The sequence below is a fragment of the Hypanus sabinus genome, chromosome 15, assembly GCF_030144855.1.
Source record: "Hypanus sabinus isolate sHypSab1 chromosome 15, sHypSab1.hap1, whole genome shotgun sequence".
Classification (NCBI taxonomy): domain Eukaryota; kingdom Metazoa; phylum Chordata; class Chondrichthyes; order Myliobatiformes; family Dasyatidae; genus Hypanus; species Hypanus sabinus.
In genome coordinates, this window is record NC_082720.1 from 56,861,098 (window position 1) to 56,880,902 (window position 19,805).

Below are 19,805 nucleotides of genomic sequence, written 5' to 3' on the forward strand. Positions count from 1 at the left end.
CTGTTAATTAGCAATTAACAATCAGATCTGTATTCACAATAGTCTTTTCATTTTGCATTCAACTTCATCAGTGTTGTATCACCTGCGAGTTCAAAAATACTTGAGAAATGTTTTAACAAAAAATGCAAGCATTGTGCTTGGTCACACTGGAAAACTACGGAAACGGTAAATTCTCTGTGTGTTCCTTCCCTGTCTGTTCAAGCCCCTGACGAGATGCCTCTTCAACGGTTCTACCTGTTTCCATCTCTTTCTCTGGCAGCGGCTTTCAGGTGCTATTGGTACGATTATCTATGTACTTAATTGCCTCGTACATCTCCTTTAAATTCCACCCTTAGCTGAAAGTTGTTTGATATTTCCACCCGGAGATTAACATTCTGTTCACTTACTCCAACCATGTGTCTCTTGATTTGATGTATTTCCATCGGGTTATCACTCAGTCTCTAATGCTACCGAAAAACCAGAACAATTTGGTTCAGCATCTCATTTTTGCTAATATTCTCATATTTAGATAAAGAATCCATGTGCACGTATCGTACATCTTGTCCAAAGCCTTCATTTCCTCCCTGTAATATGGAGAGCAGAACTTCACACAATCCCCAAAATATTGTCCAGCTAAAGATTTATACTACTTCAACATTACTTCCCGATTTTATGCAAACAACTCCACCCAGTAAAGGCAAATATGACATAGATTTTCTTTACTACCTTAGGAGATTGTTACACTTCTTGTTTTTTATGAATTCTACAAACCAACCATCTTTCTTCTTTAACGAATGAGCGACATGCAGACCTTCCATGTTAGCAAAAAATTCTGCGTATGTTTAAGAGCTCTTAGGTTTATGTGCCGAGAAGTGATCACACAGGCAAATCTTACCAACCGCGTATCAATTAACTCCATTGACAATGGGACGGTACCTCTTGTGGAATCCATGTTTGTAAGAAAGCTTCGGGATGTTTGCTAAACCATTTATTTCTACGAATGTAACCATGCCTGACCTTTACCATATGCGACAGTTCTCCCAACTAGATATCGTCCCCATTTCCCCGCTATGCAATGACGCCTTTCAATATGTCGTTGGACTGGGAGAGTTTTGGCACAAAGTAATTGGCCAGCCAATCTGTATAATTGTTATTATACAATTATTTTGCGATTCTGCTGCGACAGAATTAGCTTCAAGTCTATGGATCGTGTTCAAGAATTAAACGGTTTGGTTTGAATTCACATATAGATCGCACATTTAGGGGTGAAGGCCTTCCTTTGAGAGGAACATTCGCAAAAATACGAACTGGAGTTTGGCATTTAGAACTGAAGAGGTTCGTTAAATTTATAAGAATGAAAAGTCTCAGAGTTTATATAAGCCCCTGAATTTGACTTCCAGAATTCATCTGGTATTTGAATACTGTTTTGTCTCTGATTTCAACATTACTGCAAGTGCAACGTCTGCGCCACCGTCCTAAGTAGTCTCCGTGCGTAAAAATTATGTTGGCGGGTGTTGAACTAGTCATTTTGTCCTGTATTCTAATTCTTGAAATTTATGGTGGACTGTTTTGGCTAACAAAAGAAATGTGGACACGATGATTCAAACCAAAATATTGGAAATTCCACGATGAACAATGTAAGTCAAGATAACCCAAGATAGATAAGTCCACTTGAGTGCATAACACGACTGAATGAGGCCAAAAGGGCGCACTGCGGCGAGCAAGGAAAATGCCGTACAATTTGTACTCGAAGCAAGAAATCGGGGAAAGAAACAGAAGATGGTGCAGCTGTAGCAGTAGATGATAATACAATGATTGGATGAGTTCAATATACTTGAAGGATATGAGCACATATTGCCATAATATTTAAATAATGTACAGAGCTTATTTGATTATAACCATTATTAAATTAACTTTAGTTGAGATGGCCGAATCATATGTCCCATCTTTGTAATGGTTGCTTCCTATGAAAGCGAATTTAAACAAGAATCTAAACGTGTTAGCTTCGTGGATACTACTCCTTATTTTAAGAAGATACTATTTGATATAAGATAAATACAGCGTGCTTCCCATTGGCCTGATTCGTTGTTTGGACAGAGCCCTTTAGAAAGAAGCGAAGAATACTTAGTAAAGCTTGAAGTAATTGAAATGTGACATTAATTTACCAAAATATATATAGACCAGTTCTGAAGTTAAGAATAAATATGTTTAAAGGTTAGGTCCTGCATTTATTTTCTTTTATTTTTGGAAAAGTCCTTTTTCGGGCCAATATTGACATTTAAAGACAAAAAGTAACGTGACATCTGCATTTCCAGCAGAGGGCAGCTCCGTCTGCATAGATTTGTGATTTCCCCGAGCCAATTTTTCTTCAGTACAAAGCACTGAAAACAAATGTTACTGCGAAACAAAGCCGTCAAACCGAAAATTTCTAAAACTACGCACTGCCATCATAGTTCTAAATCAAAATGTGTTATTGCTATTTCCATTCAATCCAGTCAGTATTTCTGTCCCCGGTGCTATCGGTAATTAGCAATTCACTGAATCCTATTTCAAACACTGATTGTCAATGTGGTTTCTATGTAGCATGAAGGCGCAGTCGTAATATTTATACATTCTAGCTTTTGCGCGCGGGCGCGCACGCACGCACACACACACACACACACACACACACACACACACACTGCCCACGCTGCTAAATTCGAACTGTGTTTCAATCTTAACCAAAGACGAAAGAATAGTGAATCCTTTTGCAGATTTCTGATTGCAGCACTGAATATTTTGAACAAACAATAAAAATCATGGAAATGTAGGTATTAAATTGAGGAAATACCACACTTAAAAAAAATAAGAGGTACTCTCTTCACCTTCAGTGTAATTAATAAGATCTTTCCCAAATTATAGGCCATTCCTTCATTTATAAGCTTACAATTAATCTGTACCTTCAGATAAAAAGAAACAGATATTTTATACCTGTGAGTGTAACATGTAATTATAATCAAACGACGAGGTAGTGTTCAGTTTGAATTGTTCAAGCATTTTGAAAGTCTTACCTTAAATAAATAATGTTATAATGGTGCGAACAATAGTCGGAATTAAAAGAAAATGCGTTGAAATTTATATGCAGAAACTACACACTGTCCGTTCCTAAAGGAAGAATTACACTATATTTAATTAACATGCATGTGGGAAACGTAGTTATAAAAATCGGATCACCACGCGTGATTGTGATTTTTCGTTGAACAGTTTTAAATACTGACGAAATAAAATGCAAACAAGTCTGCTTTAAGAAACCGCTGCTGCCCTCTTTTTTTTTGCTCTCGGCCAATGAGAGCCCATGACGTAGCAAGTGATCTACCCCCACCATAATTATCAAGCACGCACTAGAACATCCGGCAGATAGACAGTTGTCTGCGTTTACAGCATGCAGCTGTTATAAGAAATATTAATGAGGTTTGTTTCGAGGAGCTCCACGTTGATACTTCTGTGGAAGATCTTCCTCTGGGAGAAAGATTCAAGTGCTTGAGATTCGATAGAAATAAAAACACACTCAATATTCAGGCAATGGCTACTGCTTATGGTACAGGGGCATATTTGATAGTTTTACTTAATCTTATCAAGGTGGCTTTCGGACAAATTAATTACTCTATTTCGGAAGAATTAGAGATTGGTGCCGTGGTCGGAAATATTGCTAATGATCTGGTGATGGACGTTCGTGAATTATTACACCGAAAACCACAGCTGATTCTTCGCGGGGGGGGGGGACAATATTTCGAGGTAAATAGACAAAGCGGACTTTTATTTGTCAATGAACGAATCGACAAGTAACAGCTCTGCAAGGAAGTTTCAACTTGTTCTATTCGAATTGAAATCGCGATGGTAAATCCGGACGAACTATTTCCCGTTGAGGTGACGATATTAGATAAAAACGACCATTCGCCGATTTTCCCAACGGACGTAATTGCTCTGCAGCTCTCTGAGTTACTCACACCAGGAGCGCGCTTTCCTCTTGAGAGCGCGCATTACCCGGACGTTGGTTTAAACTCAGTCGCTAATTACCACCTTAGCCTTAATGATTTTTTCAGCCTTAAGATTCAGACAAGGAAAGGCGGGAGGAAGATCGCTGAAAAGGTTCTGCAGAAACATTTAGACCGCGAAACAAATCCATATTTTCAATTGGTTTTAACGGCTGTAGATGGTGGGAACCCACATAGGTCAGGTACAACTCAGATTGATATTGCTGTTACAGACATAAATGATAACGCACCTGCCTTCGCTCAAGACATATATAAGACCAGGGTGTTAGAAAACTCACCCGTGGGCACCTTGCTAATAAAACTGCATGCAAGCGATTTGGATGAAGGCCTGAACGCTGAGTTTAAATATTCTTTTACTAACTATGCATCCCCAAACGTACGTGAGTTGTTCATTTTGGACGGAGAAACGGGAGAGATCAAAGTTAACGGCTTACTAGATTTTGAAACAACATTTGATTACGAGCTTGATGTACAAGCTGTGGACAACCTGCCAAATGTGGGACATGCTAAGGTTTTGGTTACTGTTGTTAATGCGAATGATAATGCTCCCGAAATAAAACTGACTTCAGTAAAGAATCTGATTTCAGAGAATGCGACAGTGGGTAGTGTAATTGCTGTATTTGAAGTAACAGATAGAGACTCTGGGGAAAACGGGCTCGTTCACTGTCAGATTTCAGAAAATAGTCCATTTACGATTGATACGATTTTGCCGAATCACTATAAAATTATGACCGGAAAGAAACTTGATCGTGAAGCAATTTCACATTATAACATATCAATTACAGCATGGGATGCTGGATCGCCCTCTCTTACTATAATTGAAACCATCAGCGTTTCAGTTTCCGATATAAATGACAATGCTCCACATTTTGTGCAGTCCTCATACGATGTCTATCTGATGGAGAACAATGTTCCAGGCCGATCTATTTTCTCAGTTACCGCGTTGGAGCCTGATTTGGAAAACAATGGTGATGTCTTCTACTCTATACTGGAAAACAAGCCACAACCATTGTCTGAGCCTTCTTCCTTTGCGGTAAGTTCGAAAAGCGGGAGCATATTCGCTCTGCGTTCCTTTGACTATGAACAAGTAAAGAATTTTCAAATCACAATTTTAGCCCGTGATGCTGGATCCCCGCCACTGAGCAACACTGCTATTGTTAAGATTATAATCTTGGATCAAAACGACAATCCTCCAATAATAATTTCTCCACCCGCGTGGAAAAGTTCTAGCAGCATTCTCAATAGTCCCACATTCAATATTCCCAAATTCCTTGGTGACGAAGGTAATCGCAAATGACAAGGATTCTGGACAAAATGCGCGGCTCTCCTTTGAGATAATTGAAGCTACCGATCTTAGTCTTTTCATCATGGGCCGTCACACTGGAGAAATCAGAACAATCCAATCTTTTGTCACTGACGACAGCGCTATACAAAACTTGGTAGTCCTGGTGAAAGACAGTGGTCAACCAAGTCTCTCAAGCTCAGTTACAATATGCTTATCGATCACAGCGAACAGCAGTGGAAGCCCTTCAGAGCCTGCAAAAAATCAGAAAAATGTAACATATTTTTCAGATCTTAATATATATTTAATATTTTTATTTGGATCAACAAGCCTCATTTTTCTTCTTATAAATATTTTATTGGTTGTCTTCAAATGTAAACAAGATCGAAGTAATTCTATTTATCAGAATTCTGCAGCGTGTTGTTGCTGTACGCAGAGGGATTCCAACGTTGTCTTTAGTAGAAGATCTGTTGGAAATGAATCACAAAATTATTATAAAGCTGGCCGTATGCTGGCTAATTTTGATCCTTGTCATTATACGGTTCGTTTATCACCGGCCTCATCCAAGAGTGATTTTCTATTTCTGTCGACATGTCAGCCTACACTACCATTGAATGACATCAGTGCTGATGATCTAGTTGTTAAATAGAGCATTGGAATGCAGTTTTGCTCTATGTTTAACGAGTGATCAACAGTATGTAATGTTGTTCAGAAGAGGTCCTGTCTTGCTACAGACATTCTTCAGATTGATTTTCCATTGGTCCATTTGCCATCCATTAATTTCCTTCCGAAAAAGGATGATACCTACGTGGCTTCCAGACTATATCTCTTGCATCTAGAACAATGATCGAGTTGTAATTCCAAAACTTTTATTCATAGTAGCAAAGTTTATATTTCATCATGGACGAAACTTTGCTTTAAAGCATGAACACCAAGAAAAATGTCTCCAATATAACGTACAGCAGCGTTGCTGTTGTGCTTCAGACGAGCCAGAGAAGGTTTTTCGAGTGATTTTGTTAGAATGGTGGAAACGAAGTGAATATGAACATAGTGGTCTATTCTCACCTTCAAGCCAGTTCGCTTTTGTCATGGAACAGCCTCAATATTATATTTCCACTTTACCACCTTACTTCTTAATGACCTCAGTGGCATGAAATTTGCCTCCTTATTAAGTATATTGAACGACTTGGCCTCCACAACTATCATACCGAAATATGTAAGATCCCTGCCATATGAATAAAAATATTTCTCACTGTTTTTCTGAAATGCCTAACCACAACTTCTGCTTTCTAAAGAAAGACTGCTGAGGGATGTTTAAGTAAGCTTACAGCGATAACTTACACAGATAATCCCTTTTTTTTGAAGTACCTAATTCGACTTCCTGTGACGAGCTGAGAGGGGAAAATGACCAAAGCCTATTTTGGGGTAATTAATTGAGTTTCTTATGCATTAAGTTCTTATGTATACGTGATTTTGTTGTTTTGAAGTATGCTCCATTGCACTTTCCCTTAAAAAGTAAAAACTGTTGAAAATAGATAATTTTGTGAGTAGTTTTTTGAATGAAGCTGAAATAAAAAGCGGCAAAGAAAAAAAAAACGTTTCAGTAATTGTTCTTGGATGTTCAATGTTAAGTCATTTATTTAGACCTACCTGAAGTAGCATATAATGACATATCATAAGAGCTATTTGCTTAGACCAAGTAAGAAGAAAATAGTACAAAGGTCAAAGCAGAGAAATATAAAAGTATGTTTACTAGAAACTCTGTGATTTATTTTGAGTTCCCGAAGATTCAGAAAAGATATGGAGGGCATTTGTTTTGTTTTTAAGTAACAAATTGTTAGATTCAGTAAAATGATTCCTGCTGTACATCAGCAATAACTGAATAAATAATGAAGATAAGTTAGACCACAAGTCTGAAAGTAAAAGGTGGCTTCATTCTTTACTACTATAGTCACTCTCTAGAATCAACATGTATACTGAGCGGAATGGCTCAGGTAATTCTGGAGACAATGCTAGAAAATCGTTTGGCCCATTCTGCAATTTAAAAAAAAACTAGATCAAGTAGTATTTTGAAATGTAGTTTCAAAATTGGCTAGAAATAAATCATGAAGCGTGGAAAACAGTAACATAAGCGTCAGTTTGGGGGAAAATGAGACAATAGAAATATAACAGGCCTTTAATTATGATTACTCTAAAGAAGGACATAACATCTCTGCGGGGAGGCTGCGTAAGACTTCACTTGGAAAGGGAATTTATTTTATAAGTGCATTTTGAATGTGTTGCCTTTGTCTTTCCTAGGACAAAAGAGGCTGCGACGCCACTTGACCAATGTGTATATAACGACTGATGATGATAGACATGTTAGAGAATGTTAAGATTTTCGTTGTGCTTGTTAGAAAAGTCCAAGAAATGAATATTTAAGGGAAAAAGTGAGAGATAGGAGATTAGAAGTAATCTGATAGGTATTAGCTTCATGCCCTCAGAAAGAAATACATGAGGATGAATGGAATGCGAAAAGCGCTGCCCTTAGAGAAGATGAGGGTGGATACCCTCACAGCATTTAAGAGGCATCTGGGCATGTGACTAATTTGTCAAGGAATAGAACACCACAAAAGAAATGTGTATGAATGGGACTACTCTAGACAAGTGCAACTATGTGCAAGGAGATGGTGGACAGAAGTAACTCAGCTAACATGTTATAAATTCTTAAGAATTTGACTTTGAGAGGGATATCGAAATAATGGTAGTAGCCTATACCTTATTCCTATTTCTAGATTCTTATAGTTACCATTTTAATATAGATTGTTGACCACATGGTAGTAGATGGAGTTACATCATACTCGTCATCTGTAGCACTGCTTGCCGCCGTCAAATGCGAAATGTATGTATCTCCTGACTTGATTATAGAACATCACTAAATTCTTCAGAAGACTACCATATAAGTACTGCATGCCAACGGTTATCTTGGCTTCAGTGTGAATTGGCGGATTACGACAATGCGCATAACCCTGACATAACCCATTAGCTGAGACAAATTTTAACTCAAAAGTAAAGAGTTAAATGTTTGTCAAAAATAAAGCAAGTTGGAAAATCAGTAGCAGCTAATAACAACATTGAATCCATCCGTTGCACTTGATGTCATAACGACATTTCATGTTATTTTGTGAATGTAGAAACATTTCCAAACTAGAAAGTAACTCAGGTATAATTATTCCCAGTAAGCAATTCCACAAGCCCGAGCAACGAGGAAAAGAAATGCACGTGCCCCCACCACCCACCCGGGGCGACGTCTAATAGAAGAAGGTATACTTTCAAGGTCATTGGAATAAAGTGTGGATGGAATATCACTATTTACTTTTACATAGTTGTAAATTCATGGGACGCACTGCTGGGGTGGTGGTGTGGCTAATACAACAGAGACATTAAAAGTACTCTGAAGCACATGGATGTAGACACATAGAAACATTTAAAACCTACAGCACAATACAAGCCCTTCGGCCCACAGGATTGCGCCAAACATGCACCTACCTTAGAAATTACTAGGCTTACCTACAGCCCTCTATTTTACTAAGCTCCATGTACCTCTCTAAATGTCTTTTAAAATACCCTATCGTATCCGCCTACATCACCGTTGCCGTCAGCCCATTCCACGCACTCACCACTCTCTGAGTAAAAACCTTACCCCTGACATCTCCTTTCCTCTGTGCGTAAACTTGAGGGCTATGAGCAGCATTGGAGAAAAGTGCAGTAAGAAGGTTTATATAGTTCGACACAACATCGTCGGTCATGTGATCTGTACTGTGCTGTACTATTCCGTATTCTGTGTTCGGTGCTCGAACTGAATCTATTCATATGAGAAAAAATATATACCTGTAGGTAGGAAAGAAAAACTTTATATAGAGAAATTTGTTAAAGCAAGCTGTTAAATGTTCATGTTCAAGATGTTGCATAACCAGTGAAACGTGCTAGCATCCCTCTGCATATTCACCCTCTACAATGTAAACAGTAATGTTGAGCCTATTGTCATTGTCCAAGTCTTTGCATTTCCCTTTAAAAACAAGGTTATTCGTTTTAGCATTGCAATTCGTTTTTATTTTATGATAGCACAGTTGTACATTTTTAATTGTTTTCTAGCATCTAATATCAATGATATTTCAACATCCAGCTTTTTATCAAATCGTTAGTATAGTAAACAGCTAACATCAGAATATAAAGTTCTCGGAATTATTCTGGATTAGTCTTTTTGCTCAGTAAATTCCTGACGTCAGCTATGTTCCTTCAATTCCTTAAACGGAAACTTTACCTACCACTGTTGAGTACAGTGCTATAACCAACCTACACCTCCCCCACCCAGCTATAACCACCTTTGTGGAAATGCTGCTTAAGTTGCTAGAAACGTGTTAAGAATGTAGATTATGATTAGCAAAATCAGCTTGATCTTTACAAGGATGGATGGATAATTTTAAGGATTAACATCAATCTGTAATAAATCGCTGGTATTTTTAAAGGTGACAATGAAACGGTCAAATTTTCCTGGAACTGTTCTTGTCTGACGAGATTTCTTCGAAAAAAGGATTTTTTTTTCCTTCAAGCAAGGTTTGCTGTAAAACAGTGTAGATAATTTGCTACTAGCTCTTCAATCAAATTTAATTCGGAAACCTTCTCATTAAAATGTGTTTACTATTCTGAATAACGAGGCAAAAGCTGTAGAGTGTGTAAATTTCGGCTCGGCTAACGGCTCAATTTAGAGCAGTACTCGGTCCAGCCAAACTGAAGAAATTTTGTTTGAATGGATGCTGCGCAATATGTCCCCTGTTACAAATCAATACCACGAAATAACAAATAATACACAACATGCTATTAAATGATTGAGCTTTATAATTCTTAAATTGACTATATTGTTAGTAAAGTAACAAAAACAGAAAAAGGCTCATTCTCATGAAACAGTCTAATGCGCAACGTTTGAGCTCACTGGTAAGTCCGTTTGTCCACCACTGACCTCCTCCGAGCATTGCTGTCCTTCAGACCCTCACTCCCAATCTACTCCGTCCAGCAGTCTACCAACACTACCCATTTGTGTCTTCTCTCCTCGGCAAAAGACCACAAAATCCCTGCTGCCATAGCCACAAGAAAGAATAACATCCCTCTCATTGGATAGTCCCATATCCCAAAGCCCTGTTATCTCGAGTCATAACCCAATTATTGTTGCTACAGAGAAACCGTTACATTAGCAGGAAAACCTGACAAAGCGTTACATTTAGTTATGTCCTCATGACGTTGAGATAATTTGCCAACACTTCCTACAAAACACAAAGTCAAATCCAGCTGTAAAATGCAGTGGCATTGCTCCCCAAAACGGTAGGTGTCACAGTCTGCCCCCGGTGCTACGTAGGCCAGCCTTTCCGGTGGCCTCCTAATTTTCTAAAACCTTTGTACCACCTCACCTAAATCTTCATGTTCAGATACTACTGGCGATACTTCCGGTCTAACGGGCAAGTCCTCCCCGGACTCATGCCCACCTGCAGCTTGGGCCCCTCGGTCCCGTAGCCAAACACTGCTTCATCACTTGCAGGGTCCCGTTGCAATCCAGGCTGTCCACAGATACCACCTCCACCCCAATCTTCCTCCATCAATGGGGAATTAGCATTATTCAGCATATATGACATATTCAGGTCCACATCCTCCGAATCTGTATCCCCCTCGGTGTGGGGGCCGGTCTAACCTCTCCTGCTGTGGGCCCTGCAGTCAGCCCGCGTTCTCACAGATACCTCTTATTAGGTATCGTCTCCAAGTCGGTCACTGGATCCCAGGGGCACCTCATGGCCCAGGGCAGCGGGTGATTCCAATGGAGAATCTTGACAGGCCTATTCCCATCCTTTGGTTTCACCCGGAAAACTGGCATTTACTCTCCGCCACATCTGGTTTAGCCGCCCACCACTCCGCCAAATTACGTTCTGCAGGGTGCCACAAATGAGGATTCAGTCTCACGGAAGGAATTTGAAAAGCCATACATTTTGATCGTAGCCTCTCTTATTTCCATTATTCTGCTTAGCAGCCACGACCCCAACTAATTTATAAGCCTTTTTTCAGCTCTCCTCTCATGTGAGACACATACTTCAGATAAGTCTTCGGTGGTAAGTCACCCTAGTCTGTTCCAAAACAACCTCGGTTAGCGCCCACACATCAGATAGTATGGAGAGTACCCGGTAGCTTCATTTACGGTGCAGTTATAACTGTGGACCAGATGTCCAAACTGTTGACTCCACGTGTTTTTTTTTCTTTTTTTGCTTATCTCCAAGGTCACGAACATGTCTAGCACTGTCCGATTAAAATTCTCGGGGTGTGGATCGCCATGCGGATGATAGGGCGTGGTCATCGAAATCTCGACTCCACGCATTTCCAGAAACTCATGAATGTGTCTGCTCTCGAAATCCCGTCCTTTATTACAATGTATCCGCCTGGAAGGTCCATAATAAATGAAATATTTCTCACATAACTCTTTGACCACAGTGGACGTCCTCTACTCTTTGGTAGGAAAAACCTGTGTATATCTGGTGCAGTTGCCCGTGATGACTAAAACATTCACCGCGTTGCTAGCAAATACATACAGGACATCCATACACACCGGGTCCATGGCCCCGCACTCTACAAGTGGGACAAGGGAGCTGACTTGCACAACTTGCAGTATTCTTCGACCTCCGACTTCCTTCGGGTCCAGTAAAACCGCTCTCTGAGCAAACCCTTGGTCTTTTCAGTGCCCAAATGTCCAGAATCATCATGGAGTTTCTTCAATGCAACCCTCCGATACTTCTCAGGCAGAACCAGTTGGCAACGTCGAGGTCCGTCCGGGTGTGACGTGATCCGCTATACGAACTGGTTCCGCAACTCAAACCGAGGCCATGCTCTCAGTAATGGAGGCACTGTCGCCTGTTTCGTCTTCTCTGCCCGAGCCATGTATCCCGTTTTAACCGCTAAATAAATGATACGGATGCCTGGGAAGTGAGCAGCTGCCACGTCCCCAGAAATCAATTCCGGCAGTTGATTTGTCTTCAAAATAATCAGGTTACAGTAACCCTGGGGCATGGCGTAATCGGAAGCTCCAAATCGATCCACCGCTCGACCCTTCCCTTCCTTTCCCTCTGCCTTCACGGTGATGCAAACTGACATACCTTCACCACCGTGGCAGAAATGCTCACGCAATCTTCGACCCTGTCCAGTCCCTCATGCGCCCGTCGGGACAAAGCATCAGCATCCATGTTCCTGATTCCCGGCCAGTACTTCAGGATGAAATCATAGCCGCCAACCATCGATGGCCTGTTGCATGCAGTTTCGCCGAAATCTGTATGTAAGTTACGGGGTTGCTGTCCGTTCTCACCTCAATTTTGGCCCCGTAGAGGTAGTCACTCAGCTTATCCAACACCACCCATTTTAACGCCAGAGAGGTAAAGGCGGATACTAACTCAGAATTCTCACTCTTCACTGGGGGCCATCGACGAATTAGACTTCCAAATCGGTCTACTCCTTTCCCTGATTCCTGAGAAACGATAGAACACTGTTTGAAAGCTCCGCCCCCAGCTACCGCTGTGTCTGTGCTGGTCTGCATTAAATGAGAGTGGTGCCCGACATTTTATCAAACCTCCGCCGAAAATCGCAACTTTAACAATACTTAACAGGCGAATTAACAATTAATCCGGAGTACGAATATCTACCCCACTGGATCAATGCTCAGGGTAATCACACAGCATCCAAAGAAATCAATCTTGGACAAGCCCCCACATTTGTAACTCATGATTCAGCTAGTGGCTGAATCTGAGAAGACAGTCCACGGCCCGGCCAAACTTATAAGAACTTGTTTGCGTGGATGCTGCGCGAAACATCCCCTGTTACAAACCAGTACCATGAAATAACAAACAGTACACAATATTCGATTAAAAGATTGAGCTTTATAATTCTTAACTTGACTATATGATCAGCAAAAAAAACCAAAAACAGAAAATAACCCATTCTCATGAAATAGTTTAATGCGCAACGTTGGAGCTGATAGGTCTGACCTTCGCTGACCTTTGTACCCTTGCTCCAAGTCCTCTCCATTCAACGGACTACCAACTCTACCAACTCCGTCCATTTGCGTCTTCGCTCCTCTTCTCTCCCAGGCAAAAGACCGCGAAATTCCTGTTCCCACACCCACAAGAAAGAACAACATCCCCTCATTGGATAAGCCCACCTTGCAAAGGCGCGTTATCTCTAATCATAACCCAAATATTTCTGCTACTGAGAAACCATTACATTAGCCATTGCTGTCACTCATCTTGTCTAATAGCTGGATCGTTCTCTTGTTCAGGAAAGTTCTTACCTCAACTTCGGGGTTGAATTACGCGCGACCGAAATTCTATGTTCTTCGAGCTTCACAAGCTTGGAGATATTTCATATATATGACAGGAAAACCCGTTTGGACACTTGTTGGTTGCTACATTGTCGACCTGGTAGGCATCTTCTTATGCAGTTCCTCGGAAATCCGTTTCGAACGAATACTATCCATTCTGTAAAACACAAATATCCTCTCACACCTCTACTTCCGCCGCGATGCATTGTGGCCCTGCTCTACAGAACAAAGTTTTGAAGTGAATGTTCATGTACACTTCCGTGGTTGTTGTGGCAATTTAGGATCTGATTTCGTGTTTCCCCTGACGATAAATGGAAGATTCCAAACTGCTGTTCGTGTTTCTGCTGACGAGCAAATCCAGGAAGGTTAGTTTCCCTTCAGGTTCTGTTTCCATTGTGAGCTTAGTATCGTCGAACACATTGTTGATTAGTTTGAGTTTCTTCCTGCGCGGTGCACCTTCTAACTCTGACTCCTCATCGTTTTTTTGTTCTAATCCTGATGAAGAGTCTCGCCCCGAGACATCGACTATGATCGTTTTTATAGATCCTGCCTGGCCAGCTGAGTTCCTCCGGCACTTTGGATATGTTGCTTGGATTTCCAGCATCCGCAGATTTTGATTTCGTTGATTATTCTATAGGTTCATATAGGTATCATCAACGTAACTGACCCAAATTTTATGCATCATCGTCTATTCTAACTTTTGCATAATTACCTCGCTCTAAACCCTTAGATGGGCGAACCCATTTGAGTCCCTTTGAGCTGAACTCCATGAATTGAGTCATGGAGCAAACAAACACACGGCATGCAAGAGAATTCTTAGAAGTGAGATATTCCGCGAACAATTCTGTAAACAATCATCTGGACCCTGATCACCTTTATGAACCTATGGGGGCACCACAACGCGCGAAGTGCGCCGCACAACCAATCAGCCATCAGATTTTCTCCACACATCAAAGCTGAGCTTTCGAACCGTAGGCCAATCAGCTGATTGATAAGTATATAAATGTCAAGAATTCGGAGAACGCATCACAATTAACAGTCCAATCATTGTGCCTCCTCGTATGGTGACGAAACGTTTTTAATTAAATTGCCAATGTCGAAGAATAATTCAATCCAACCTTCAACCACCGAAATTACACATTTTCCGAATTGCGGTATATCCATATGCCAATATGCTGTCTCATTTTCAAAGTATATTGTGATGGGTTTACAAGCATCCCCCCCCCCCGGGGCCTTACAGAAAATAAGAACATATGAATTAGGAGCAGGAACAAATTATCTCATCTGTAAATGCGATTAGATTATTATGACAATTTATGTATTTATTCTTTTAGGGATACAGCGAGGAATAAGGCCTTCCGGCTTTTCTGACCGCACTATCCAGCAAGCCCCGACAACACTGATTTAACACTATAGTAATAACAGGACAATTTACATTGACCAATTCAGTTACGCCGTACGTCTTTGGATTGTGTAAGAGATCCAGAGGAAATGGGTTGCACGTAAGGACGAACAAAGAACGCAGAGACTGAAGTCGGAGCTCCGACGCCTCTAGCTCTAATTGCCTCGGTCTAATTGCTACGATACCGTAGCACCATGGTCAATGTTGAAAGACTGCAGAGAGACTTGGGAGGGCTTATGGATGAAAGGCTCGTGGTTGTTTTGCGGGTACAACAGTTAAGTGCGATGTTGGATTTCATTGCTAGAGGAATTCAATTTAAGAGCAAGGGACTTATGCTGAGGCTGTACAGAGTATTATAGAATCCGCACCTCGAGGAGTGAACCAGTTCCAATCTTACTTGAGGATAGATATACTGCATTTGTAGTATGTTGTAGAAGATCTTCAGCAGGTTGCTTCCTGAGATGAAGGTGTTTCCTTTTGAGAAGTGATTGAGTTTCCTGGGACTACACCACTTGGAAGTTAAAGCAACAAAAGGGGATCTTATAGAAACAAGTACAACTATGAAAGGATAGATAAAACAGGAAAGTTGATTGCACTCAAAGTCCAAAGTAAATTTATTATCAGAGTGCATATGTGTCACCACATATAACCCTGACATTCTTTTTTTCTGCAGTTACATTCAGCAAATCTAAAGAGCAGTGCTGGTACACTCTAAATATCAGGAACTGTCAACTGCAGATATAAATAAATTGTGTTAAATAATGAGCATGAAATAACTTTACAACAGAGTCCTCAGGGAGCGTCGTTATCCTTTTTTCTTCACTGCTAAGTGAGAATAGAACTGAGCTACATAGCCTTAATATTCGAAGGAATATAGCTTGGGGGCGAGAAGTAGGAGAAACTGCTTTTTCATAGAGAATAGTGAATTCTCAGTGGAATTCTCTGTCAAAGGAAACAGTTTAGGCTAGATATATTAAGGAGCCATTCACATAAATGTTTGTATAGCAAACAACTTCTCTCATATTGATTGGCATCTCCTGAGGGCAAGGGGGATAGACGGTGTTGTATTTGTCAGTTGTGCTCAAGAAGGATTCCTGAGACAGTATGTGGACCGGCCGACGAGAGGAGAGTCTATACTGGATCTAGTTCTGGGTAATGAACCTGGTCAGGTGACAGACCTCTTGGTGGGGGTGCATTTTGGCAGAGTGACCACAACACCGTTAGCTTCAGCATAGCTATGGAAAGGGATAAAATCAGACGAAATGCTAAAGTGCTTAACTGGGGAAGGGCTAACTTTGAAAGGATGAGGCAGGAACTAGCGAGAGTAAATAGGAAACAGATAGTCAAGGGGAAAGCACAGAAATAATGTGGAAGAAGTTTAGGGACCACTTGAGCTGGGCTCAGAATAGGTTTGTCCCAGTGACGCAAGGAAAAAATGGTAGGAAAAGGGAACCGTGGCTAACGAAACACGTGCGGCAACTCGTCAAGAGGGAAAAGGAAGCATATGTTTGATATAAGAAGCAGGAAGTAGGAGGGGCTTATGAGAAATATACTGTAGCCAGGATGGAGCTAAAGAAAAGACTTAGGAGAGTTCTAATGGGGACATTAGAAGGCCTTGACATGTAGGATTGATGAGAACCCCAAGAAAAGGAGGATGACGAGAACGAAGGTGGGATCGCTAAAGGATAAAGAACGCACCATGTGCCTGGAGGCGGAGAAGGTTCGGGAGGTCCGAAATGAATACTTTGCTTCAGTACTCACAAGTGAAAAGGATCTTGATCAGGGTGAGGTCGAAATAGAGCTAGCCGGTTTGCGGGACAATGTGGAGATTACGGAAGAAGAAGTGCTGGATCTTCTTAAAAACATCAAAATTGATAAATCCCCAGGGCCGGATATGATACATCCCAGGTCATTGTGGGAATTGAGAGATGAGATCGCTGGAGCATTAGCTATGATCTTTGAATCCTCTTTGGCTACAGAGGAAATGCCGAAGGATTGGAGATTGGCAAATGTAGTTCCTTTGTTTAAAAAAGGTAATTGGGAGAAACCTGGCAACTATAGGCCGGTGATTCTTAAGTCGGTGGTCTGCAAACTACTGGAAAGTATTCTTAAGGATAGGATCTACGAACATTTGGAGAAGTACAGTCTACTCATGGATAGTCAACATGGATTTGTGAAGGGAAGATCTGCCTCAAGAGCCTGATTGAGTTTTTCGAAAAGGTAACAAAAGATATTGATGAGGGTAGGGCCATGGATGTGGTCTACATAGACTTTAGCAAGGCATTTGGCAAGGTCCCTCAGGAGAGACTCATCCAGAGAGTCGTGAGGCATGCGATAAGTGGAACCTTTGCTGCTTGGATAAAAAATTGGCTTAAAGGAAGAAAGCAGAGGGTGTTTGTGAAAGGAAAGTATTCTGCCTCGAGGTTGGTGACTAGTGGAGTGCCGCAGGGATCTGTCCTGGGACCCCTGCTCTTTGCGATTTTTGCAAATGACCTGGATGTAGAGGTGGAAGGATGGGTGAAGAAGTTTGCGGATGACATGAAGATTGGAGGAGTTGTGGAAGGAGCTGCAGGTCGTCGAAGGTTATAAAAGTATATAGACCGGCTGCAGAGTTGGGCAGAAAAATAGCAGATGGAGTTCAATCCGGATAAGTGTGAGGTGATGCATTTTGGAAGGACAAACCAGAAGACCGAGTACAGGATTATCGGTCAGTTGCTTAAGAGTGTGGATGAACAAAGCGTCCTTGGGGTTCAAATCTATTCATCCCTCAAGGTCGCTGCGCAGGTTGATAGCGTAGTTAAGAAGGCCTATGGGATGCTAGGCTTCATTAACAGGGGGATTGAGTTCAAGAATAGAGAGGTCATGTTCCAACTCTACAAATCACTGGTGAGACCACACTTAAAGTATTGTGTTCAATTCTGGTCACCACATTATAGGAAGGATGTGGAAGCTATGGAGAGGGTGCATAGGAGATTTACCAGGATGTTGCCTGGTTTGGAGAACAATTAATTTGAAGCAAGGTTAGCAGAACTGGGACTTTTCTTTTTGGAGCGTAGAAGAATGAGATTGGACTTGATAGAGGTCTACATGATTATGAGAGGCATAGATAGGGTGGATAGGCAGTACCTGCTTCCCAGGGCACCAATAGCAAACACCCGAGGGCATATGTACAAAATTATGGGAGGGAAGTTTAGAGGAGACATCAGGGGTAAGTTTTTTATACAGACGGTTGTGAGTGTGTGGAATGACTTGCCAGGGATGATGGTGGAGGCTAAAACATTAGGGGTATTTAAGAGCCACTTGGGCAGGCACATGGATGAAAGAAAAATGGAGGGTTATGGGAAGGTGTGGGTTTAGTACGTTTTGTTAAGGATTATATGCGTCGGCACAATATGGAGGGCTGAAGAGCCTGTACTGTGCTGTAATGTTCTATGGTTCTATTGCAGAGGAGTTAACAGGAGAATGCAGGTGGATTGAGATGAGTCCACGGCCATATCAGACAAATTAAATTGAATGGCGGAGCTGGCTCAACGGGCCAGGAGAACTTTTGTTGCTCCTATTCCATACGTTCTTATGTTGTGTCCTAACAGAAGCACCGAGGAAATATTTGTGTTTTAGGACATATCTTTGCGTCTACTTTATTCACGGAGGAGAATCGAGAAGGACAGGTAATGTTGTTCATGTAACGCCCTGGTAAACATTGTTAATTGTTATGCTATAGGCATTTCATTTTAGCAGTTCTGTAAGAGAAGTCTGCTTTCAGCCTATTTGGGTTTGATCTCAGTTCAATTTAGGAATGTGGTATTAGCCAATCAGGAAGGGAGAAGGTTCTGGAGAGCACAAAGGCTGAGGCTGTTGTGGATAGTGTGGATGGCTATCAGAAGTTCCAGCAGAACATTGATACGATGCAAAACTGGGCTGAAAAGTGGCAGACGGAGTCCAACCCAGGTAAGTGTGGGGTAGTTTATTTTGGCAGGTCAAATATTATTGCAGAATATAGTATTAATAGTAAGACACTTGGCATTGTGGAGGATCAGAGGGATCTTCGGTTCCGAATCCATGGGACAATCAAAGCTGCAGCGCAGGTTGACCCTGTGGTTAACAAGGCATACGGTGCAGTGACCATCATCAAACCTGGGATTCAGTTTAAGTGCCAAGAGGTAATACACAGCTATAGGAGCCTAGTCAAACCCCACTTGGAGCACTGCACTCAGTTCTGGTTACCTCACGAGAAGAACGATGCAAAAACCATAGAAAGGGTGCACAGGCGATTTACAAGGCTAGACCCTGGATTTGTTAAGGATCCGGCCTGAACACTGGGTCAAAGGGGCTCTGCTGATAGCTCTGGACCACGTCAGCCCTTAAATTCTACCTTCTTTCACCTGGCCATGTGGGCTTTGAGCCAACGCCTTCCCTAATTGGACTCTCACCAATTACCCACTTATCTCCTCAATAGCACCTACCTGTTTCTGTTCTCGCTCATTACCCGGTCCATTTAAACCCTGCCTCGACTCACACTCTCTGCCTGTTCGTCCCAGTCCTGAACTGAGTCGTTCCAGCCTGCTGTAGTGACTACTGCCAACGGAAATTGTTGAATTCTGTGTTTACGGATTCTGCCTTTTTGGAACCTGATTCTAGCCTGAAGCACCCGTAATCGTCTGCCCTCGCCGTACAGCCTTTCCCGGGTAAGACCTCCGCCTACCATTCCGGCTTCGTGCCTGCCTC

General features: G+C 41.5%; 1 protein-coding gene across 1 annotated transcript in view; it reads left to right on the plus strand.

Moving 5' to 3' along the window:
- LOC132405243 (uncharacterized) overlaps positions 1–19,805 on the plus strand; it is a 138,050-nt gene that overhangs the window by 78,883 nt on the left and 39,362 nt on the right. Inside the window, 3 exon segments of the mRNA XM_059989927.1 lie at positions 827–935; positions 3,598–5,250; positions 5,252–5,932. Of these exon segments, the coding sequence (XP_059845910.1) occupies positions 827–935; positions 3,598–5,250; positions 5,252–5,932 (2,443 nt within the window).